Below are 26,616 nucleotides of genomic sequence, written 5' to 3'. Positions count from 1 at the left end.
AAAGAGTCCTGTACCAAAATGTTCATTGCAGCTCTATTTACAATAGCCCGGAGATGGAAACAACCTAAGTGTCCATCATCGGATGAATGGATAAAGAAGATGTGGCACATATATATACAATGGAATATTACTCAGCCATAAAAAGAAACGAAATTGAGCTATTTGTAATGAGGTGGATAGACCTAGAGTCTGTCATACAGAGTGAAGTTAGTCAGAAAGAGAAAGACAAATACCGTATGCTAACACATATATATGGAATTTAAGAAAAAAAAATGTCATGAAGAACCTAGGGGTAAGACAGGAATAAAGACACAGACCTACTAGAGAATGGATTGAGGATATGGGGAGGGGGAAGGGTAAGCTGTGACAAAGCGAGAGAGAGGCATGGACATATATACACACTACCAAACGTAAGGTAGATAGCTAGTGGGAAGCAGCCGCATAGCACAGGGAGATCAGCTCGGTGCTTTGTGACCGCCTGGAGGGGTGGGATAGGGAGGGTGGGAGGGAGGGAGACGCAAGCGGGAAGAGATATAGGAACATATGTATATATATAACTGATTCATTTTGTTGTAAAGCAGGAACTAACACACCATTGTAAAGCAATTATACTCCAATAAAGATGTTAAAAGAAAAATGCATTATGGATGGTACAAAAAGGAAAATACATTAATTACACGCTTAAAGAAGTTATTCCTAGCATAATCCCCCACAATTTCTATTACTTAAAATTATCAAAGCCGGGCTTCCCTGATGGCGCAGTGGTTGAGAGTCTGCCTGCCAATGCAGGGGACGCGGGTTCGTGCCCCGATCCGGGAAGATCCCACATGTCGCGGAGCGGCTGGGCCCGTGAGCCATGGCCGCTGAGCCTGCGCGTCCGGAGCCTGTGCTCCGCAACGGGAGAGGCGACAACAGTGACAGGCCCGTGTACCGCAAAATAAAAAAAAAAAGAGAATTTATCAAAGCTATCTTCCTATTTTAAGAATCTCATTAAGGAAGACCCAAAAACTCTGTATTAAAACAGAGAGAAAAAAAATCCTAAGAAAATAGCAATCTTTGCTTGCCAGAGATGAATAAAAAATGAGTTCAAATGTGAAACCCTAAAATGGATAACAGAATTCACTAAAGCCAGAAAAGGTCATTTTTGCTAGTGGAGTTAATAGTTCTTACAGTCTTGGTTTTTATTTTTATTTTTTGGTTTTTTACTCTTAGAGAGAAAGAGGTAGTTAGAATGAGTCTTTCAATTCCCCTAAAAACTTTCCAATTATAATTGTATCAGTAAAAGCACATAATAATTTCCTCATAATATAAAGGTGCTTATATGTAAATCCAGCCTATGCAAGAGGTTTACCACTTCACATTTACCCTATTTTGCCATTTTAAAGATGTCTAAAAGACACCAAAGTGCATGGGGTAGAAATCATACTGTATCCTCCTCTTGGTAATGAAAAAGAAAGAAATTGCTCAGTTTCTAAAACTAAACCACAATCGGAATCCCAAGTAGATTTTTAATCTCTTGATTGTCATTTATCATATATACCTCCATTTCCCAAGCATGTCTGTGTGGTATACCATATGTAAACTGGTGTGCATGTATCACAAGTAAAATCTGAAATGGCTGATAGCCAAATGAATCTCCAAATACTAAATAATTTCTTTTAGGAATCCAAGAGCTATCTTCACTTCCTCACTGCCTGTAGAAACCACATCTAAGCATTCAGAGAATCTCGTTAATTTTACCTTCTAAACATCTCCTTTCCCACTGCTATTGCCTGAGTTAGGTCCAAATAAGGTTTCTGTTGAATTTCTGTAGAAGCTTTCTAATTCATCTCCTTGCCTTCAATCTCTCCCCTTTCCAATATATTCTCTGCATTTTTTGCCAATTTTCTTTTAAAACACAGACCTGATAATGCAACTCCATGGATTAAAAATCTTCAGTACTTCCTGTTACCTACCCCATAATGTCCAGAGTATAAATTAACATTCAAGACCCTCAATAATCAGGTCTTGAAGGATTACAATCCTAAATCCTTCATCCTTCACTGTCCTTCCATTCATTACTTCTTGACTGTCATTATGTTTTTCCTTTTGCCAGTAATGCAGCCTTCCCTTATTTGCCAGGGAAGCTCTGGCAGGCAGTTACCCTCTCCTCTTATACTTACTTAGCACATGCCTCTCCTGTAGCATTCGTCTCTCCATATGATGATGCTGTTTCTATCCATGCCTTTGTCTTACACTCTTGTCCTGTATCCCATTCATCCTCGTCTGTTTCATCTTTATACCATCAGCACATAATATAGTGCCTGGCACATGGAAGGTGTTCAAAAACATTCATTCAATGAATTAATGAATGAATGTTTTTGATGTCCCTTTAGCTCTTTCATGTACCAAATTTTCCTTGAGAACTGTCTTTAGCCAGAACGTATACATTCCTCATGGACAGGCAGGCAAACAATACACTAATCTCCTCCAAGACATAAGTAAAGTATCTATAATAATTGTGTATGATGAATTCTGAGGAGAGAAATCATCTACTCATGTGTATTATTTCCCTGTACTAATATTTTATATATGAAAAGCAAATATGAACAACTTAATATAGAATTGAATATGATGCATTTGCCACAATAACGTGTATGGGATTTAAGCTTAAGTTTTGTTTGTGTGTGTGTCGTTCTAGGGTAGAACTTTTTGCACTTTCTCAAATACTTTATCCAATAACACAGTATTTATAGGCAGTTAAAAAGGAAGACATTTTTAAAAGGAAGGTAAAAAGCAAGATATATAAAAAAAAAAGAAAATGTTAGTGCCCAAACTAAAAATAATTATTTTTAAATGAAATAAAATAATAATTTTAAAAGGAAAAGATATTAGGCTCAGAGAATAAAAATGATGAGCTCATCTTTTGAAGCCTCCCTCCATCCTTTTGCACCCTCTGTTTTGTTGTACTCACATCACTGACTTGCTTCGTGTTCTGTTTTGCCTGGACCATAACTGGGGAGTCCACGATGCTGGTAAATTTGAGGGTGTCTGGATGTTGCCTGTACTTCTTTTCATTCAGGGCATTACCTGCCTTTTTAACATTTTCTACCTCCAGACTGCCAATAGGTATCCAGCCTATGCCTTTCATCCAGGTGTTGTAGTCTTCCTTATAGACGTTCTACACCAAAGAGAGAAGAGAGGAGTGAGTGTCCCAGGCAGTGGGTTCTTTCACGCAGGCTCCCTCCTTAGAGGGGGACTGTCTTGTGGAGTAAATGTCACTTACATTGCTCTGTATGTGCATCATGTTTTTCGACAATTCCACGTCCATGGCATCAGGCAGGTAGGTGTAGTGATGAAGCAAATGCTTATAGTTGACATTGCTGGCAACATCCTGAGCTTTCTTAGCTGCCACAACGTTGAACATATCATGGGGTGTGTTGTATTTGGTCTTTGTTTTCTCATAGTCTTTTTTATACTCCCGGTCCGATTGTATCTTGGCCACCTTCATATAATGAACCAGTTTAGGATCATCTTGGAGACTCTGGAAGCCAACCATTTTCCCTTTGGCTTTTTCATAATCTTTTTTGTAGTGAACCTGTTGGAAACAAAGGTTGGCATATTTTTTAATGTAGTTATGAAGGTTTTACTGAACAATGAGACCATGATTTGAGCAATTGAGCTTCCCAGAAATTATTTCAATAACCAAACAATTTGATATTTGCTTGTATATATATGAAATGTAGCCTGTTAAAATTAAAATGTTATTTAGAGCCCATTTGGTTGTCTGTGGTTGCTTCTGCCACCCAAGGGAGGTTGGGGTGCGTACGCTACTATAATTTATATCAGTGACAAAGTAAAATAAGTTCTGTTCCACTTAGTGATAGAGACAAATGAAAAGATAAATATTTCACAAACTCTACCAATTATTCTGTGCTTCTAAAGCCAAATAGCTGGCTATTTTAATAATAGAATTATACTAGTAGTAGTAATAGTACAATTTTAATGAATCTTTGGATATTCAAAGGGAGACCCAGAACCAGTAGTGTGTAACACTAATTGGTTCTGAATAATAAAGTGGGGAGAATTAAGTGTCCTTGAGGAGACTTGGGAAGAACCCCAGGAAACGGAGTAGCAGAGATGTGAGAGAAGGTTTATGTGTATGCTGGGGTGGGTGGCTGGAGGAGATCACCCACAGAGAAAGGGGATCAGTGAGAAATTCTGGAGCAGGGCTTTTAGGACATGGACATTCATTATTCAGTCTTAATGTATTTACATTGCTGCAGTGACAACTCCATTTCAAACAATCATTAAAGTTGTACTTGGGATTTGGAGGGAAACCAAAAAGAAGGGTCTGAGTTCCATCTCTGGATCATGCAGAGCAGAAAGAGAATAAATCTAGGGGAGGAGAGCCCAGGTGAGCCAGAGCAAAACCATCATGTGCAAACCAGGAGCCAGAGGTGATCAGAAAAGCAAAAACCTGAGAATGCAGCAATCATGGGGAGGGAATCCCACTTCCTGCAGGACAGCAGGAGGGGGCTTGAGTCCATTTTATTTAAATCTCAAAGAGCAAAGTGACTTCAGTTGACATCTGAGTTGAAGTAAGATAGGAAAAGAAACAAAAGTCTTCACTTTAATGCAACCTAATGACTGACTCTTAGGGGCTCTGACACTTGAAGCCCATTCATCAGTCTGTAGAAGCAATGAAGTGAAAAGAGAGGTAAGGCAAAGAGGGAATTCATAGAAATTAAGCAAGTTTTGAGATAAAGGTTTACCATCAGGAGGTTATTATGATGTAAATAGCAGGTAACTTCTTTATTTCTATAAGAGAAATAACGTGAATTTGTGCAGAAATATAGATGAGAATTTTAAATTAGGGGGCTTGATTAGAACAGATTGGTTAAGGTTATACAAATCCTTACCCCCAAGAAAATTCAGATCTGTTTAGGGAACTTTCTTCTCTAAATAGTTTCAGCCTGGCTTGCTTCCAGTCAGGGACAGCAGACGTGGAGACTTGGATAAGAAGCCCACCTGCCCCCATTTTCTGGTTACACACAGGTGACCACCAGCTGGACTTACGTCACTCGCCGCCTGCCTGGCAACTTTGGCAGCTTTGATGGGGATCGCATCGTTTCTCAGGTCGTATCCCTTCTTGCTCAGGTCTTTCAAGTCTGCTTTGTACATATTCTGAAAGAAAAACGTCATTTGAAGATAACTCAGACCACGTGTAGAAAAGGCTTAACCCTCAGTGAGCGGCTGAGCCCACATGCACACCTCACTGATATTGTAGGCGTTGACTTTAGCCTGAATGAACTGGGGCACGTCCGCCGGCAGACTGTACTTGTGAATAATTTCCTCCCCTTTGACTTTGTAGGCAATCTGGAAGAGAAAAAAATGCATAAACAAATAAAGTAGGGGAAAGTGTTTAACGGCACAGGAGAATAATTTTGGAGCAGATCACATTGCACAGAGGAGTTATTTTAATGAAAGACACTCTCTGTGCCTTCCCCACATTCCCCGGAAAATATTTGTAGGCATTTAAGATCTCCTATGCAATTGCACAGGGTCTGATCTTAGTGCCTGTTAGCCTTGGCAAAAGTCCCTTGGTATGTGCTAAGAACCTCCAGACTAAGGTAGGGGGACCTACCTAAGAGCCCAGGAAAGTGACCCAAAGACAAAGTTAACCTGTAGACACTTTCCTGAGCATAGGAAAAGTTAATAGGGTGGGATTTACCAACTATCTATATTTTGTGGGCAGTGGGTGACTAAAGGGACTTAGGGGTAGTTTTTACTAAGCATGATTTTTGTCTTACCTCTGAATTTAAATATAACCGTTTCATATGTTGTAGTGTCTATAATCACCTTCCTGATCTTTCCTAGAAATAGGCTTGTGTTTCTGGTTATCAAGAGAAGCCCCTCTTACCTTTTCCTTCGAGAGCAATGTCCAATCACTGAAATATGTATAATCCTCTAAAGATATGAATTAGGTGTGCTTTTTTAATGAAAACCTGGGGAATTATACAGCTGCTTATATAACTGAGTCTCTTTAGATTGCCTAGTAAGTACAGGTGATCATTACATTTAGAATACAAATGTATTTGTATTAGTTAACATTTAAATACAGAGAGAATTAACACTTACATCACTCCTCTGGGCCTGGTTAATCTTAGACTGTACTATAATTGGAGCATCTTCAATCGAAGTAAACTTGAGAGTATCTGGATGCTGGCGATATTTTTTCTGTTTGACAAATTAAAAAGAGAAAGATAATAATACTTTCACCAAAGGCTAATAAATCAAAATACTTTAAATTTATTTTGGAGGGACAAGAAATTTTCCTGATTTTAAAATGTAAAAATATTTGATTCTGTGCTGGCTTGGGGGAAAAAATGAATACAATACAAAAACCAACATTTAAAGAAATTGTTTTAATTTTGGATTGTTTGGGGAAGTGCAGACCAATACAACTTTCAGGAATGACTTTATTCTCTTAATTTCTTGCTTATGATGTGAAAGAAGGCACTCTGAAAGCTCAGCAGAATCTCAAAACATCACAAAGTTTTCTAAAGGATTAACAGAAAAGCATGCAAGGAGTATGGAGTGGAGTATCTTTGCATGACACTAAACAAGCTCCCAGGAATGTCATTTTCCTTGTCACTCCATCAGCAACTGAAGTTTTCCAGTTGAGGGAGGAGGAATGGAGGAACTAGGGCAATAGCTATGGATTACTAATAAGAAAAGGAGGACTTTTGCTTTGCAAGCCTTAATGTGGTTAGTACATAAGTTATCACTAAAGTGCTGAGGAGACACAGGAGAGGGGCCATGGGGAAGATGTTTCAATTGGGAGCTGGCAACATCTAGCTACCCTTATTCCTATATTCTTCTCCTAGTTCTCTTCATTTTTTCATACTATACATCCCACTTTTGTGTATATAGTAGCATCCCTCTTTCAACTTCAGACTTCTGAAAACCACTAACCGAGAATTTTTTCTGAAAGATCTCTTGAGTAGATAAAGTGGTTTTCACCAAAAACAAACAGACGTACAAAACAATAAGAACAACAAAAACTTGGGTGTGGAAGACAACCCTCACTTAGCACCTCTGACCCTTCTTTATGTGGTCTAACTTCCTGGATGACGGATTCACCTGACAGCAGGGGGAATGTTCAACTGCTGTCAGAGAAGGGACTGCTTTAAGAGCCCCAAGATCATCTTTGTTTCTTCTTATAACAACATATATATGTTCAATAACAACATATATACTACTTCAAAGTCATCAAGAATATAGCATAAGGTATAATAATACTTCAAAGAAAATTTCTATAATAGTCATTATATGCATAATTCATAATTGCCAAATATTGGAAAAAATCCACATGCCCACTAACTGGACAATCAAAGTGTGATATAGTCGTGCAAAGGAATACTACTCTCACTAATAAAAAGGAAAATATTACAGACACATGTAGAGATATGGATGAACCTCAAAAACATTATGCTAAGTGAAAGAATCCTGATACAAAAGAAATTTCTAGAAAAGGCAAAATTATAGAGGCAGAAAGCAGATCGGTGGTTGTCTGGGGTTGAAAATGGGAGTGAGAACTTTTTGGGGTGCTAGCAGCATCTTAAAATTCAATTGTGGGGCTTCCCTGGTGGCACAGTGGTTGAGAGTCTGCCTGCCGATGCAGGGGACACGGGTTCATGCCCCGGTCTGGGAAGATCCCACATGCCGCAGAGCGGCTGGGCCCGTGAGCCATGGCCGCTGAGCCTGCGCGTCTGGAGCCTGTGCTCGGCAACGGGAGAGGCCACAGCAGTGAGAGGCCCGCGTACCGGAGGAAAAAAAAAAAAAATTCAATTGTGGGTCTGATATCACTGAGCCCCTGAATCTACGCCAGCAGCCAACCCCCTCCTGACTATTTTGAAGACAAAGTATTTGAGTAGCCTCCATAACTGCAAGTATTTTCTTTTTCTTGCTGCTAAAACCATTCCTAACTAGTAGGGGGATCTCATGAAACCCAAGGCCAAAGTTGAAGCAACCTTGACCTAACCTCTTGATACCAACTGCATCCAACGACCTAACAGAACTTGCAGTCCAACCTCCCTAGACCATGCTGATTTCACTCCTATATTGTGTATTTCATAATATACTACTGATTTTCTATCTTGCTTCTGAAAAATAAAGATGCATTTACCAGTTAAAAAAAATTCAATTGTGGGGATGGCTATGCAACTATATGGATTTATTAAAACTTGTCAAGGGGTACACTTAAAATATGTGAATTTTTGTGGTATGCAAACTGTACCTCGATAAAGCTGTTAAAAATATTTCTGTCATGATTGGTTAACGTAAACGACTTTGGTGATGTGAAGAGGTATGATTATCTACCGAGATAATTCATGCACGTGATAAGTTGGGGTTTTTTTCCTCAGCAGCAATACTAGAAAATGAAGTGGTAAAGGAGGCATTTCCCATGGTTTGGGAAGTTTTACCATGTCACATTCACAAATCTATCTCTGTGACACACAGAGATATGATGGCTTTACCTCATTCAGAATGTCTGAAGCTCGCTTTGCCTTTTCTATTTCTAAGGACCCAAAAGGTACCCAGCCGCAACCTTTCATCCAGCTATTGTAGTCAGCTTTGTATTGGACCTAAAACACCAAGAGAAAGATTACATTTCTTTTCTCAGCATCATCCTTCTTCGTAAAATCATTAACATTTTCCCCAAAATAATGCTTTTAAGTTTTCTGACCAGTTTCCTTATTCCATACGTTGAGGTTATTTTAAACATTTCCTTGGGGAGAGATTTTTAACAGCCCTTAGGTTTGCACTGTTCTTTCTAGTTGGCATATGTTCTACTTCACCCTTATTTCCAAAGTATGTGGAATTATAATTCCAATCTGCTAAATTCAAAGCTGTATTTCAAAGAATAAATGAAATTGTTATATTTAGATCATCAAACGTGAGATGTTTGCTCACTAGAACATATTATGTATTATGTTTCTATGGTCAGATTATAACTGAAGGCCATATTGAAGGTGGATAATTTTACTCATTTTCTGATAAGACTTGATAGTAGTTATTTGTATTAAGTGTTTACACATATTGCCCTTCATATGTAATTGTAAGCTTAGGAGTGTTTCTACATTGGCTAACAACACACTTTAATATAGTTGTATTCAATAATTTGCTTATGGAGAGCAGTTATCATTTGGAATTGGACCTATCTGGGAGACAGTTACTTGATGCTATTAAAATAATGACCTACTCCTGTTGTCTGGCTATAGGTGATACCTAAAACACGTACTCTAGATATAAAATTCAGATGATTGTTCTTTAGTGTGGGCCTTCTAACTGGAATGAAAAATCAAGAAACCATTGGTTCCTGCCTTTGAAAAACCTATGATCTATTTGGGAGGAAGAAACATAACAAAATGAAACAAGTAAGATAATAATGCATAAAATAGAATTTTTAGTGATAAGAATGTAAAATTGTGCAGCTGCTATGGGAAAAAGTACAGCGATTCCTCAAAAAATTAAAAATAGAACTACCAAATCATCCAGAAATTCTACTTCTGGGTATATACTCGAAAGAATTGAAAACAGGATCTTGAAGATATTCATACATCCATGTTCATTGTGGCATTCGTCACAATAGCCAGAAGGTGGAAGCAGCCCAAATGTTCACTGACAGATGAATGGATAACCCAAATGTATACACATAGAATGGAATAGAATTCAGCCTCAAAAAGGAAGAAAACTCTGACACATACTATAACATGGATGAACCTTGAGGACATTATGCTAAGTGAAATAAACCAGGCACAAAAGGACAAGCATTGCATAATTCCATTGATACGAGGTCTTTAGAGTAGTCCAACTCACAGAGACAGAAAGTAGAAGGGTGGTTGACAGGGACTGAGGGGAAGAGGAAATGGGGAGTTGTTTAATGTGCAGAGAGTTGCATTTTTGCAAGATGAAAAAGTTCTGGAGATTGGTTGCACAACCATGGGAATGTAACTGCTGCTGAACTGTATAATCAAAACTGGTAAAGATGGCAAATATTATGTTATGTCTATTTTACCATTAAAAAAATAGAACTGTTAGGATAAAGTATTCAATTGTATAGCTCAGACAAATTAATTTGCCTAAAGAAGTTTTGATCTGCAGGAAAAAACCCCAGCTATTATAAAAAGTAATGCTATAAATAATATATTCTATTTTCAGACAAGATAGCAATCTATACAAAAAATTATTGATAATGATGAATGTGATAATTATGATAATGGTGATGATGATAATAGTGAATGTTTACTGAGAATTCACCAGGGCCCAGCACCATGCTAAGAGTATTTTGAATGCATTTAAATAATGAAAACAATTCTTTTGTATTATTCCAATTTTGCAGGAAGACTCTAAACTCAGCAAGGTTGATCACTTTCCCAAAAGGAAACTGTGATGGGGTGCTTTTGCCAGACCCAGGCCTCTCTAACTCTGAGGGGTGTGCTCTCATAGAATCCCAAGGATCATTTTCCCATTACATACTTGCTACATACAGAAGACAATGCAGATACTTCTGAGAATTGCCAAAAAATCACTCAACTTAGAAATCCTTTTCAGTTTTTACCTTAAAAAGAGGGAATAGAGAAAATCTGGTTACTCACATCACTCTGCAGTGCATAAGCCTTCTTGGCAAGGTCCATGTTAATGCTGTCCGGCGGGCAGCTGTAATTGTGTAAGAGGTGCTTATAGTCGACATCACTAGCAATTGCCTGAGATTTCTTAGCTTGAGTCACTTGGAGCATATCAAGAGGTGCCGTGTAGATAGTTTTTGACTTTTCATAGTTTTTACGATATTCATGCTGTGAATAGGAAATTACCATTTATTAGCACAAATCTTCAATGGATTTCCAGAAAAGCACAGAGATCTCTCATAAACAACAAATAAAAGATAGAGATTTTTTCCTTCTAGTTAGTTATTTTTTCCTAAAATTTTATCATATGTTTCACATCACTGAAACCGCCCCTCCCAAAATCATGGGCAGATGCATGGACAGATCTTCTCAAATCTTTGTTTAGGTCAAAGAGGAACTGTCAGACAGTAGGAATGGGCCACAGCTTCTGATTCAGCCAGCTATTATTTTATTTTAAAACAGGGTTTTTCAAGGACCACTAGCAAGCATGATTTCTGCTAAGGTAATCTAACCTTGGAAGAGTCTTCCATTAAAGAAGTATTTTTTAAATTGTCAAAAATCATTTGACAATCATTTCATACTTCTGATTTTATAAAACGACTACTTCATAAACAGAGCTGTACACTTGACTTCTTGACTTTTCTAAAGTCATCTTTAAGTGAATAGTTACTGATTTTTCAACCTGACTATTCTATTTTGCACAACAGATAAGCCCCACTGAGAACCCCAGAGGTTTTTCCATATTAAGTTTAATTTTGGTAACAATTTAAAAGAAGTTTCAGATTTCAGCAGTTATAAGACCTCAAAGGAGAAAAATTTATGAAATTGACCCACTGAAGTAACGTTGGCCCTTATGTACAGTGTTCTCATAAACCAAATGTCCTGACTGGCCTCAGAAGGCACTTTCATCGGTTGGTTTTCTGGAATGGTTAGACAGGGTGTTAATTAGGTCAAAGTCCCAGCTTCATCATGTCTGCTCACCAATTACCTTAAAAGAGAGAAAAATTCTGACCCAGAATTTTTCCTTTAGGAAGATTCTAAACCTATTATATCTCCCTATAATCACATAAGCTCTAAAGACAGTGATCCAAGCTAGCAAGTATAGATGTGCATTATAAATCTCCTGCAGAAATTCCTTTTACAAATAATCCAATCTTTTAACTTTCTTAGGGAATATAGTCTTCCTTCTAAAACATTGTGGGTAGTCAGTTTCACAGAATAAATTCCTCTCTTAATTGTAAAATCTAGGCCCTGGTTTCTGAAAATAAAATATGGAAACTTTATGATGGCATGCAAGAACACTGAAAAAAATAAAGACAGTTTGTCTTTATTAGAAATAAACGGATAAAGCAATGTTGCAATAGCAGTTGGTGTGTGGAAGTGTTTTTGACTAAATTGTTTTGACCCTTTTGTTCAAGTTCAGATAAGCTCACACATGCTGCACATATAAAAGGTTGTCAAAGCTCCAAATGGCTTTATTTTTATTTTTATCTATTTGTTTATTTGGTCCCACCGTGTGGCCTGTGGGATCCCAGTTCCCCAGCCAGAGATGGAACCTGTGCCCCCCTGCAGTGGAAGCACAGAGTCTTAACCACTGGACCACCAGGGAATTCCCTACTGATTTATTTTTTTATTGAAGTATAGTTGATTTACAATATTAGTTTCAGGTAGACAGCATAGTACTTCAGTGTTTTTACAGATTATGCTCCATTAAAAGTTATTACAAGATAATGGCTATAATTCCCTGTGTTGTACAATATAACCTAATTGCTTATCTATTTTATGCATAACAGTTTGTGTCTCTTAATCCCATACCCCTATCTTGCCTCTCTCTCCTTCCCTCTCCCTACTGGTAACTATCAATTCAAGTTTGTTTCTATATCTGTGTCTGTCTCTGTTTTGTTATATACGTTCATTTGTTTTATTTTTTAGATTCCACATATCATACAGTACTTGTCTCTCTCCGTCTGACTTATTTTACAAGCATAATATTCTCTAGGTACATCCACACTGCTGCAAATGGCAGAATTTCACTCCTTTATGGCTGAGTGATACTCGATTGTATATATATACCACATATTCTTTATCCATTTACCTGTTGATGGATGCTTAGGTTGCTTCCATATCTTGGCTATTGTAAATAATGCTGCTATGAATACTGGGGTACATGTATCTTTTTGAACTAGTGTTTTTGTCTTTTCTGGATATATGCCCAGGAGTGGAACTACTGGCCATATGGTAGCTCTATTTTTAGTTTTTTAAGGAACCTCCATACTGTTTTCCATAGTGGCTGCACCAATTTACACACCCACCAACAGTGTAGGAGGGTTCCCTTTTCTCTACATCCTTGCCAACATTTGCTATTGGTAGACTTTTGGATGATAGCCATTCTGACAGGTATGAGGTGATATCTCATTGTTGTTTTGATTTGTATTTCTCTAATAATTAGCAATGCTGAGCATCTTTTCATGAGACTGTCAGCCACCTGTATGCCTTCTTTGGAAAAATGTCTATTCAAGTCTTCCGCCCATTTTCTTTCTTTTTTTTTTTTTTTTGATTGTTTGCTTTCTTGATACTGAGCTGCACGAGCGATTTATATAGTCTGGATGTTAACCCCTTCTTGGCCATATCATTTGCAAATATGTTCTATTTCATTCTTTTACATGTAGCTGTCCAGTTTTCCCAGCACCACTTATTGAAGACACTGTCTTTTCTCCATTGTATATTCTTGCCTCCTTTGTCATAGTTTAATTGACCATAGGTGCGTGAGTTTATTTCTGGGCTCTCTATTCTGTTCCACTGATCTCTGTGTCTGATTTTGTACAGGACCATGCTGTATTGATTTCTGTAGCTTTGTAATACAGTCTGAAGTTTGGAAGCATAATACCTCCAGCTTTGTTCTTTCTTCTCAAGATTGGTTTGGCTATTCAGGATCTACTGTGGTTCCATATAAGTTTTAGAATCATTTGTTCTGGTTCTGTGAAAAAAGTTATGGGTATTTTGATATGGATTGCATAACCTCTGTAGATTTCTTTGGGTTGTATGGGCATTTTAACAACATTAATTCTTCTAATCCATGAGAATGGGATATCTTTCCATTGTTTTGTATCACCTTCAATTTTCTTCATCAATGTCTTATAGTTTTCAGAGTACTGGTATTTTACCTCCTTTGTTAAATTTATTCCTATTTTACACTCCCATTTACCACTGCAACAAAAAGAATAAAATACCTAGGAATAAACCGACCTAGGGAGACAAAAGGTCTGTATGCAGAAAACTATAAGACACCGATGAAAGAAATTAAAGATGATACCAACAGATGGAGAGATAGACCATGTTCTTGGATTGGAAGAACAAATATTGTGAAAATGACTGTACTACCCAAAGCAATCTACAGATTCAATGCAATCCCTATCAAATTACCTATGGCATTTTTTACGGAGCTAGAGCAAATCATCTTAAAATTTGTATGGAGACACAAAAGACCCCGAATAGCCAAAGCAGTCTTGAGGGAAAAAAACAGAGCTGGAGGAATCAGACTCCCTGAGTTCAGACTATACTACAAAGCTACAGTAATCAAGGCAATATGGTACTGGCACAAAAGCAGAAACATAGATCAATGGAACAAGATAGAAAGCCCAGAGATAAACCCACGCACCTATGGTCAACTAATCTATGACAAAGGAGGCAAAGATATACAATGGAGAAAAGACAGTCTCTTCAATAAGTGGTGCTGGGAAAACTGGACAGCTACATGTAAAAGAATGAAATTAGAACACTCCCTAACACCATACACAAAAATGAACTCAAAATGGATTTGAGACCTAAATGTAAGACTAGACACTATAAAACTCTTAGAGGAAAACATAGGAAGAACACTCTTTGACTTAAATTACAGCAAGATCTTTTTTGATCCACCTCCTAGAGTAATGGAAATAAAAACAAAAATAAACAAATGGGATCTAATGAAACTCCAAAGCTTTTGCAAAGCAAAGGAAACCATAAACAAGACGAAAAGACAACCCTCAGAATGACAGAAAATATTTGCAAACGAATCAACAAAGGATTAATCTCCAAAATATATAAACAGCTCATGCAGCTCAATATTAAAGAAACAAACAACCCAATCCAAAAATGGGCAGAAGACCTAAATAGACATTTCTCCAAAGAAGACATACAGATGGCCAAGAAGCATATGAAAAGCTGCTCAACATCACTAATTATTAGAGAAATGCAAATCAAAACTACAATGAGGTATCACCTCACACCAGTTAGAATGGGCATCATCAGAAAATGTACAAACAACAAATGCCGGAGAGGGTGTGGAGAAAAGGGAACCCTCTTGCACTGCTGGTGGGAATGTAAATTGATACAGCCACTATGGAGAACAGTATAGAGGTTCCTTAAAAACTAAAAATAGAATTACCATATGATCCATCAATCTCACTACTGGGCATATACCCAGAGAAAACCATAATTCAAAAAGACACGTACACCCCAATGTTCATTGCAGCACTATTTACAATAGCCAGGTCATGGAAGCAAACTAAATGCCCATCGACAGACGAACGGATAAAGATGTGGTACATATATACAAAGAAATATTACTCAGCCATAAAAAGGAACAAAATTGAGTCATTTGTTGAGATGTGGATGGACCTAGAGACTGTCATACAGAGTGAAGTAAGTCAGAAAGAGAAAAACAAATATCGTGTATTAATGCATGTATGTGGAACCTAGAAAAATGGTACAGATGAACCGGTTTGCAGGGCAGAAGTTGAGACACAGATGTAGAGAACAAATGTATGGACACCAAGGGGGGAAAACCATGGTGGGGTGGGGATGGTGGTGTGCTGAACTGGGCAATTGGGATTGACATGTATACACTGATGTGTATAAAATTGATGACTAATAAGAACCTGCAGTATAAACAAACAAACAAACAAAAAACAACTAATACTAAACTTTCTTTGGGTTATTTGTATGGAAATATGTTAATATAAATGTTTCAGACATTACATGAAATATCTAAAAATCTTATATCCTCTGGTATAATGTTATAAGTCATAATTCTAGTTATTACTTTAAAACGTATAACTCAGAAATAACTAAATTTCCTTGTCAATTGCATTATTATGAACTTTCATCAAATCTTTAACCATGGTCATTTTTAAGTCTTTTGTCATTTACAGACAGTTCTGGGTGTACTCTGATGCTTTTGCAAAAATGTTCCTATAAAAGGATTTCATCTTCAAGGAATTCATGGAAAAGACTGACAAGTACAGGTTTCTGGTAACTGACTACACTGCTGAACTGAATGAATAAACATTTTCAGAACTCTAATGGAAAACTGATGTATTCATAAAAGTGCTAACAAAAGATCAAGATGAAAAAAAATTAATTACATGGGACTGAGTGAACTGATGAGGATGATTATAATTTTTGTGACTTTCTGTTTGAATTAAAAAAAAATTTATTCCTATTCTTTTTGATGCAATTTTAAATGTGGCTTTTTTTTTTTACTTTCTGATAGTTCATTATTAGTGTATAGAAAAGCAACAGAATTCTGTATATTAATCTTGTATCCTTAAACTTTACTAAATTCATTTATTAGTTCTGATTGTTTTTGGGTGCAGACTTTAGGGTTTTCTATATAAAGTACCATGTCATCTACAAATAGTGACAATTTTACTTCCTCCCTTCCAATATGGATGCTTTTTATTATTTTTTTAATTAATTTATTTTTTCTGATTGCTGTGGCCAGGACTCCCAATACTATGTTAAATAGACGTGGAAAGAGTGGGCATCCTTGCTTGTTCCTGAATTTAGAGGGAAGGTTTTCAGCTTTTCATCACTGAGTGTGATGTTAGCTGTGGGTTTGTCATAAATGGCTTTTATTTGTTGAGATATGTTCCCTCTATACCCACTTTGATGAGTTTTTATCATGAATGGATATTGAATTTTGTCAAATGTTTTTTCTACATCTGTTGAGATGGTCATGTGATCTTTATCCTTCCTTTTGTTAATGTGGTGAATCACATTGATTGATTTGCAAATATTGAACCATCCTGCCTCCCTGGAATAAATCCAACTCAATTATGGTATATGATCCTTTTTATATACTGTTGGATTCAGTTTGCTAATATTTTGTTGAGGAGTTTTGCATCTATACTTAAAGATATTGGTCTGTAATTTTTTTCTAGTATCTTCTTCTGGTTTTGATATTAGGGTAATCGTGGCCTCACAGAATGAACTTGGGAGTGTTCCATCTCCTTCAATTTTTTGGAATAGTTTGAGAAGGACAGGTATTAGTTCTTTTTTATATGTTTGGTAGATTTCACCTGTGAAGCCGTCTGGTCCTAGATTTTTGTTTGCTTGCATTTTTTTTTAAATGCAAATTCAATTTCACTACTAGCAATTGGTCTGTTCAAATATCTGTTTCTTCTTGATTCAGTTTTGGCAAGTTGTATGTTTCTAGAAATTTGTCCATTTCTTCTAGGTTGTCCAATTTGTTGGCTTATAACTGTTCATAGTATTATAATTTTTGTATCTCTGTGGTATTGGTTGTTATTTGTCCCTTTCATTTCTTATTTTATTTATTTGGGTCCTCTCTTTTCTTCTTGGTGATCTTGGCTTTATCAGTTTTGTTCTCTTTTCAGAATAACAGCTCTTGGTTTCATTGATCTTTTCTATTGTTTTATTAAATTTTCATTTTATTTATTTCCTCTCTTATCTTTATGATTTTCTTCCTTCTGCTGACTTTGGGTTTTGTTTGTTCTTCTTTTTCCAATTCCTTTAGGTGGTAGATTGGGTTATTTATTTGAGGTTTGTCTTGTTCTTGAGGAAGGCCTATATCACTATAAACTTCCCTCTTCAAACTTCTTTTGCTGTATTCCATAGATTTTGGAGTGTTGTTTCCATTTTCATTTGTCTTGAGGTATTTTCTGATTTCCTCTTTGATTCCTTCATTGACTCACTGGTTTTTTTTTTTTTTTTTTTTTTTTTTTTTTTTTTTGTTTTTTTTTTTTTTTGTTCCCATTGCAGAGCATAGGCTCCAGACGCGCAGGCTCAGCAGCCATGGCTCACGGGCCTAGCCACTCCGCGGCATGTGGGATCCTCCCGGACCGGGTCATGAACCCGTGTCCCCTGCATTGGCAGGCGGACCCTCAACCACTGCGCCACCAGGGAAGCCTGACTCACTGTTATTTTAGTGGCATGTTGTTTAGTCCCAAATGGCTTTAAAAGACTCTTTAAAAGCGATGTGTGCTCTGTATCTGCAGCTTAGATTTTAGCCTGAATATTATTTGAGAATGACTCATCATTGACTATCTCTTTTGGTTGCCAACATGAATCAATTAACAAGTACTTATTGAACACTTATTACACACTTAATAACTTAGTGTTCTAATGGGTTCTGTGGTAGGGTAAAAACCAAAGATAAACATACACGTGCTGTCAATGGGAGCTATAACTTTCTTGAGTTGAGACAAAATAAGGAACTGGTGAAGAAGATAGTATTATGTATGTGAGCACTGTATACTGACTGTATATAATCACACTGTATCTAATTCAGTGTGAATTTACTAGAGAAAATAACTGAATAAGATGTTTAAAGTGCTATATGACTATATAGTAAATGTGAAATGATTTAAAGAAGGTTTAATAGCTCACAATATGAACACATGGTTAAAATGAAACTAAATGATACAAACACCCTTCTCTTTCACCATGAAAAGCTAATATTTGCAAGCTATGTTGAACATTCTTACCACTTTTAAGGGATTCTCCAAACATTTTAAAACACAGTGTATATTGCAATTTTCAATAGTGTATGTTTGCCTCTCTACGGTAAGAATTTTAACTGGAAGATGATAGATATCCTAAAGGCAATCCTTAGGGAATCCATGAATTCTCTATGAAAGTCAGGCAAAAGATGTGAAAAAAACTCCATTTCCCTAAAGAGATGGACCAGATCTTTTATCAGATTCTCAACGGGGCCTATAATTAATGGAATCTTAGACCTAGGCCAATACTAATTACTAAAGTCAGTAAAGAGCAATGTTAGCTATACTAAGATTTTTATCTCTGACTCATGATTTTCTTCCAAAATAAAGTCACTTTTTAAACCACAATTTTAAGTTACTTTTCAATTAGAAAATATGAAAACATCTTAATGTTTTCCAAAAGGTGTTGAGAATTACAATCAATATTCTACTAAATATGAATACAGGTTTTTTCAAAGTGAAATGAAGATCAAGTACAAATCATTAATTTCTCTCCTCAAACATGAGAGGTGCAAGAGTCTGGGGAATCATTGTACTTCTAAAGTTGTCCTCAGCAGTTCATTGTTGTGAACCTGAGAGAGCCCATGGATATGGAATCTTTTTACACCATTACCCTTGGGCATGTTGACTGGGACACAATCTTGAAAACAAGACAGATTCACAAAAGCACTCACATCACTCTGGTTTTTGGCCGTCTTCAAAGAGTGCAGCATCTTGGGATCATCGTTAATGCTGAGGGCTCCAATCATCTTTCCTTTGCTTTTCTCATAGTCTTTCTTGTACATCACCTGCAAAGACATCACACGTGCCAGATCTCACTCATCAGGAAGATCGCTGAGGCCCCCCCTGTCCAGGTGCCCAGGCCATACTCACATCGCTAGAGTTCCTGGTATTGGCTTTGGCTGCCAGCAGGGGAATGGCATCCACCTTAATGTCAAACTTCTTAGCTTTGGTCTTCTCCCAGTCATACTTATAAGCATTCTGGACAGAAAATTTCAGCAGAGGAATGGGCAAAAGTAATATGCATGTTATCACACTTTAAAGACTAGAGGGTAACCCAATACCTTGTCTTAATATAAAAAGACCATTTTCTTTGTTTAAGAAATTGTGCATATTTTAGATAATTCTCCTCAAGATGAATCTTCCAATTCTCTAAGATTAAGTTTCTCTACTCTCCATGAGAATATTGTATTATATTAACTTCATTCTAGTTATCATACTAATATTTGATTCCTAACACTGAATATTTTATAGAGTGGCACAAATATTCTATAGTTAACTTACTTTGTATTATATAAAGGCAACATTTTCATTTGATCTCAAAGTCCTCTGAAAAGGTTATTTCACGAATCATTGCAATACTCATTGATGCTGGATAATTTTAGTACTTATTTAAAGAATTGTTGAAGAAATTGAAACCCTCAAGGGTAATTTGACTTTTCTATAAAATTAAGTTTGGAAATGAAAGATAGCAATGGATACCTGGCCTTATGCCTTTTGAATACCCTATATCTTTGTTAGTGCAAGTTCTCTTACATGTAGAAATAAGTATCATTTGTGTGAAATAAGGGACTTTATATGCCTGGGGAGTAAACAAAATGAAACTGTATCTTAAAATATGAGGTCCTGAAAGAAAATTATAGTATAGTATAAAAGGATATATGGCTAAAAGAGCTTACATCAAGATTTGCAATTAAACATACATGAACGGTGGTATTTTGAGGGTTGGTTAAAATATATTAAGATTGTCTCATTGTATGAAGCTACTTATAAGATTGCTACACACATTTTATAAGGTGAGTTTAAAGTTACCCTGGCAGAGGCATAGGGACACAATACAAATGTTAACTGTTATTCCCATCTTTAACATTGAAATATTTATTCAATGAGGAAATTCAAAAATAAAAGCATAGTTGTCAGTATAACACATGGCATAGTGCACGAGGAACTCACATCACTCAGGTTATAGGCATTGACTTTGTGCTGGATAAAGGCAGGAGTATCTGGAGGTATATGGCACTTGAACTTTTCGTTTTCATGTTTTGCTTTGTAATTTAGCTGATAGCAAGAGAGAGAGAGAAAATGAGCCATTTAGTTCTCAATTCAGAAGAAGATTGTTCCAAAATACAAAAGAAAAAAAAATATTGGGTGGTACATTTCATGAGATAAAATGTAAAATACATTTTGTTAAATAACAACTGACAGAGTCGTTACGATCAAAAGAGAAATCCACCTGGAGGGGTGGGATAGGGAGGGTGGGAGGGAGACGCAAGAGGGAAGAGATATGGGAACATATGTATATGTATAACTGATTCACTTTGTTATAAAGCAGAAACTAACACACCATTGTAAAGCAATTATACCCCAATAAAGATGTTAAAAAAAAAAAAAGAAAAAGAGAAATCCAGATCTAGGGTGGGCCACTCTGCCTTACTGACACTGCGTGGAGGATAGTTGACAGCTGTTATCATATCTGTCACCATGGTAGGGCCCTAATGGAAAGAGGTGGCACTTCCATACGTGGGAGCTCCCCTCTTTATATATCACAATTGGTCCTGTAGGTTCTGAGAGTGACAGCCTTTCTTCCTTTCTGCTGTCAACGCTCAATCACTGGAAAATCTTTTCTAACAAATCTGGTTATGTCCCCTCACATGCATTATGGTTTGTGGATACTCTAACTGAAGCCTTCATTTCTGGCCATAATCTACTGAGGTTACTTTTATTTTTCATTTTTTTATTTCAACACAAGTTTGGAAATTCACACTGAAAATTTATATGATAAAATATATCTCAAAGACTCCATTTCCTAAAAACTTATTTGAGAGACAGAGAAATCCCATGTACTGAATACCCGCTCTGGGCCAGGATGTGTACTATGCGTGTATCTTCTTTCACAATCTTCAAAACCACCACAAATTATCAAAGGGAACTATGAGGTATGGAGAGGTTAAACAACTTTCCTAGGCCCCAGGTCATAAATGACAGAGCTGGAATTTGAATCCAGTTCTGTCTGACTCGGAAACTCATGTTCTTTCCAGTGCATTAAGCTACGTTAGTTTCCCTTGCAGAGCTCTTTTACTATAATTGTTATCCACCCAAGAAGATGTAAGGTAACTAAATAGGAAAGTATTTTAGGTGATTACAAATATATACAAGTTAAACTTGTTAAAAGTTACGTAGCCTTTTTTATAAATGTGACAAGTCACTGGATGTCACGTATAGAGTTATGATATGCTCTCCCTCATAACTGGATTTCTTGGATATTTAGGGGAACTTACATCACTCAGCTGCTTGGAATTGACTTGGGCTTGCACCAGAACAGGAGAGTCGGTGACCTGAGTGAATTTTGTCTTATCTGGGTGGACTTTGTAGGTGTACTGTGGGGGAAAGAGAATCACGTTTAGTAGTATCACTTGTCAAATCCGAGTTGGCCTATAGGCCAAGCAAGCAGAACCCCATCCCCCCAAAGAAAAGAAACTTTCAGTAAGCAAAACGCATTTTTTCTAATTAGACTGCAGTTTCTTTGAGAGATGCTCTTACATCTATATAGGAAACTTTCCCATATCTACAGATTCCTGATTACTTTTCTTTGGGAAAATGAGCTAGAATTAGCGCTTGAGACATGTGGGTGACAACAGGGAAAAATAAATTGTGTTTCTTACAGACTCCTTGCTTGCATTTGTTTGCAAAAGTGTCAAAATATTAAACACATCTTGATCACTAGGTACTGTGGAGGGTGGTAACATTCACAGTTTATACTACAGACTTACATCTTTACACTTATCTAGTTTCTTCATTGCTACATATTCTTGAGTTATGGTCTGGGGGAAGAAGCCTTTGCCTCTGTCCTCTTCATATTCTGCTTTGTAGTTTTTCTATGAGGAAAAGAAATCAGACATAAGGATGCAACCAGTGTATTCATGCCCTAAAAATGTGTTATTTGGGAAGTCAAACAATTGCCTTAGAACTTACATCACTGTTCTGAGCTGAGACTTTCATGCAGTGTGTATGATATGGATCCTCAAAGCTGCCTACATAATGTCCCAAAATATTCTTTAAGTAGGAATCTTTATATTTAGTCTGAAAGACAAAACATATTTCATTTGTTTATTGGCAAAGTGATGGGTCTTCGATTTAACAGAGGAAATGACCATGGGGTGGCTTACATCACTACTGAAGTTCTGCAGAACTGTATCAAGCTTAAATTTGGGGGTCTCACAGTAATTTATGCTCTTTGCCTTTGTCTTTTCATAGTTTTCCTTGTACAGTTTCTGTCAAAGAAAAAAAAATCAGTTACAGTAGATTCCTGTCACTCCCACCCTGATTATTACACTTGTATTTTCCAACACTAAACAAAGGAAGAAGAAAAAATATATTACCTGTCAACTGTCTAAAAACTGACAATCAAACATTGGAGTGTCATAAATGATAAACCTTTTCTATTAGCAATTATTGTAAAGCCTAAGTTTTTAATATTCTCCAAAAAATTAAGAAACCACTATACTGCCTCAGACCAAGACCTTAGTTGTAGAGGTTCTTGCGTATCTGAATTGCAGCCTTTTAGACCTCCCAACTCAATACTCTTCCCTCACTAGTGATGCCCCAGTAAACAGGAATACTCTGAGCAACAGCAAATTTTTCATTTTTTTAAAACAAACCTTCATGGAAAAAGTCTAGCACACAGAGAAATACGCACTCTTCCTCTTTCCACCAAGGAAAAAAATCCCTTATCATACGAGCAGACAGGACACCTTAAAAATAAGGTATATACAAGAGTCTACTAACTCCTCTTCTCTGCTAGGATTTATCTTTAGCTCTAAAAGTTACTGGATTTTACAGGGCACAACATGATTTTTCCATGTTTGGTTTTGAAATTGTAAATAGTGCTATTCATTTTCAATATTTTTATATTGCTGTCTTTTTCAACAAAATGGATTTGAACTTCAGTTTTTATACATTTGATAAAGATGACCTTCATTTAGGAAGCAGGCGATGTGCTTTGCATTGATTTCCCAGTAGAGCTATTTGAACAGATCCATTTACATCCTCTCACCTGCCACTCCACTCGTCCCACTCCTCAGTCACATGTACACATTTCTGTGGTGCTGACTTAATTCAAGGCACAAAGAAAAGACAACTAACTCACACAGAGAGCTACATATAATCCTCAAATACTGGAAAACTTAATACTGCCTAACCGAAAGGGAAAAACTCAACTGATCTTATGTTCAGTCTCTTTATATATTGATATATAATCGAAGTGGTCTTGGGCTGTTAGTCTTTTAATGACAGGCCCAGTTCTCACTTATCTAATCTATTTGAAACCTAATGGATTAGACAAGCTCTTAATATTCCACAAGTAGAAATTGCTCTGAAGACTTAGGGAGCCATCTTTTAAGTTCTGCTATCTGCAGATGATGGTTTCTGGGGCCAAGACCTGAGTAGAAAATGGCAGAGTTTGGGGAGAGAAGTTGTGAAACACAGGACCTCTTCCTTCTTCTCCTAGCAGCAGGCTTGAAGAGCAAAAGGGTAGGGCACTAAGTGGCTTCATCTTTCTCTCCTCTCCTTTCAAAGTCTCCTTCTGCCTCTGTCAGAATCACAACGTAACTCCTACAATGTACTCTTTGCCCACACAAAGGCATAGGCTCCTGGATCTTATAAGCAAATGAGGATTTCCCTGCCCGCTGAACTAAGTCCACAGGCTCCCCAAATTGACACACATCATACTCAGAGGCACTAATGCCTTCCTGTGGTTAGACAGCTCCAGGGAAACTGTTACACCATAACCTTAAAGTATTTGTAAAGTTCTATTTGCATTTATTCATTATAGAAGGAGAGAAGTTTCATCTCTCTTGCTAAGGTTAAAAACACACTTTTGACAAGAATATACTTACATCGCTTAGGGCAACTCCTGCAGCCTTCAGCTGCCTAAGCAGTGGGTTTTCTGAAGCAGGAAGTACATTATAATCTGCTTTTCCTTTATTCTTTTCATAGTCTTCTTTGTATTTTACCTGTAGGAGTGAAATAAAGTGATAAAGTAACTCTCCAGGTTATTTTTGCTCTCGTCTCTATTACAGATATTATGACATAGCTCCACAAATCGATTTTCTCTTTAGAAAAATGGCAGCTTGACATTTCATAAACAAAATATTCATAGTAACTTATGACAGCAGCAGGGAAACTGCATACATTTTCAGGATATCTTTTCTTCTCATTCATTTATTCATTCAAAAATATCCATAGGGCATTGATTACGCTCCTGGCCCTGGGACAGATAAAAGAAAGAGTAACACATGGTCCCTGACCTCAGAGAGACAGGGAGGGAAGGCGGGGGGCAGGGGGAGAGAAATAATAAAAGAAAGATGCACATCATAAAAACGACAGTACATCATGCCCCAGATACCTGCTGCTCCAGAACCCTCATTCATCTCTTAACTTCCACCTGCCTATGTGCCAACACATTTTTAAAGAAAAAAGCTAGAAGCTTCATGCCTCATCCGTGACTATGTGTGTGAGCACATGTGTATTTAATGTACACGCGGGAGGAAGAGGAAGGGGCTGGGGCTAGATGAATGCTGGCAACCTCATCTTCTCCTTCTGCACCCCCCTGCTTTGCACCAATTCCAGCTATGACAGAAGCTTTAAGCGAGGGCACAAAAGCCCCCTTCAGGCGCATGTCCAAAGGAAAGAAAACAAGAAACTGGTCTTAATCTTGACCATGATCTCCAGTGCCAGCCATTTGTTCAAGCAATGTAATGTGAGAATATAGACAAGTTGAGGGAATCCTAGATAATCTGCCAACATTTAAGAACCTCAGAAACAAATACAATCATCTTGGTATCCAAAGGCAGGAGATACACTCTGAAACACAGATGCACCACCCCCTAGAGCCCAAACAGGGGACTCGCAGGGGGTGTTCTACAGGAGTAGAGGATATAGATAACCTCTCTATCTTATAGAATTATCTATTTCCTTGAACAGTGGAAACAACCAGAAAGGAAATTTCACAAACCCTACTATCCGCCTATCTGCATCTTGGATTCGCAACCTCCTCTCCTGTTTCTGGGGAAGCCATCCCCTCCTCTTAAGTGCCAGGTCCCTTCCCCTTTCCCCTATTCTAGGACAACACTCCAGCCACTTTCTTCCCCCGGCCCTCAACATCATCACATTTTCCCACTACACAGGATTTTTTTTCTATCAGCATAGAAACATGGTATTTTTGTCTCCTACCTAAAAAAATCCCCTCTTCACCTACTTATCCATCAGCTACTACCCCTTTTTCTTCTTTTCTTTTCAGGAAAATACTTTGGAAGAGTGGAGTACACTCAAATTCTATTTCTCTTTCATTCACTCACGAACCCTCTCTAAGCAGATTCAACCAAATTTCTCTTATTAAGTTCACCAGAGACCATACATTGATAAATCCACTTCAGAAACATTTGACACAGTTGCTCACTCCCTTCCTTCTTCACCTGCTTCCCAAGACATCACTTTCTCCTAATTTTGCTCCAATCCCATCTCACTGATGTCTTCACATGGAAGCACTCCAGAGTTCAGTCCTTAGAGTTTTCTGTCTACACTTCCTCCCTTGATGGCCTCCAGTCTTATGACATTAAATACAGTCCATATGCTACTGACGCCCAAATTTATACAGCCTTCCCAGATATCTCTCCTGCAACTTCAGACTCATGTAATCAAATGCCCACTTGACATTTCCTCTTAGGTGTCTCAAAGGCATCTCAAATTTTACATATCTGAAGAGCTCAGGTCTCCCCTCTAAAAAGAAATTACCTACTCCTTCCACCATCTTCCGTATCTTGACAAAGGGAAACCCCATCCACCTAGTTGCTTAGACCAAAACTTTTCTCTCATAACCCACATCCAAGCCATCAGCAAATCAGGTCAGCTTTACTTTCAAAATACTTCTCATCACTTTCTGTGCTACCCTCCTGGTCCAAAATATCACTGTCTTGCACCTGGATACTGAAATAGCCTCCTAAGTGATGTGATTTTTCTGCTTTCACTGCTCCAGCAGAGCCAGCACCAGGGTTAGAATCAAGTCTGATTGGCTTTGAACTTATTGTTCTTTCTGGTGCTTTAGAATGCCTAGGAGTAGACTATTTACCAAAGTCACTCTATAGAGTATAAGAGCAGATCCA

General features: G+C 37.4%; 1 protein-coding gene across 1 annotated transcript in view; it reads right to left on the bottom strand.

Moving 5' to 3' along the window:
* NEB (nebulin) overlaps positions 1 to 26,616 on the bottom strand; it is a 248,266-nt gene that overhangs the window by 176,284 nt on the left and 45,366 nt on the right. The window contains exons 14-28 of the mRNA XM_027078303.1: positions 24,352 to 24,468; positions 22,624 to 22,728; positions 22,430 to 22,537; positions 22,228 to 22,332; positions 21,736 to 21,834; positions 20,411 to 20,515; positions 19,331 to 19,438; positions 19,132 to 19,245; positions 10,644 to 10,841; positions 8,523 to 8,630; positions 6,121 to 6,219; positions 5,254 to 5,358; positions 5,059 to 5,166; positions 3,266 to 3,577; positions 2,954 to 3,160 (exon numbers count right to left, since the gene is read on the bottom strand). Coding sequence (XP_026934104.1) covers positions 2,954 to 3,160; positions 3,266 to 3,577; positions 5,059 to 5,166; positions 5,254 to 5,358; positions 6,121 to 6,219; positions 8,523 to 8,630; positions 10,644 to 10,841; positions 19,132 to 19,245; positions 19,331 to 19,438; positions 20,411 to 20,515; positions 21,736 to 21,834; positions 22,228 to 22,332; positions 22,430 to 22,537; positions 22,624 to 22,728; positions 24,352 to 24,468 — 1,998 coding nt within the window. The remainder of the gene's footprint in view (positions 1 to 2,953; positions 3,161 to 3,265; positions 3,578 to 5,058; positions 5,167 to 5,253; positions 5,359 to 6,120; positions 6,220 to 8,522; positions 8,631 to 10,643; positions 10,842 to 19,131; positions 19,246 to 19,330; positions 19,439 to 20,410; positions 20,516 to 21,735; positions 21,835 to 22,227; positions 22,333 to 22,429; positions 22,538 to 22,623; positions 22,729 to 24,351; positions 24,469 to 26,616) is intronic.

The sequence above is a fragment of the Aethalodelphis obliquidens genome, unplaced genomic scaffold (assembly GCF_003676395.1).
Source record: "Aethalodelphis obliquidens isolate GAN/ISIS:26980383/991018 unplaced genomic scaffold, ASM367639v1 scaffold2, whole genome shotgun sequence".
NCBI lineage: Eukaryota > Metazoa > Chordata > Mammalia > Artiodactyla > Delphinidae > Aethalodelphis > Aethalodelphis obliquidens.
Note: the sequence above shows the minus strand (reverse complement) of the source record. Positions and strands in the feature narration are given on the sequence as shown.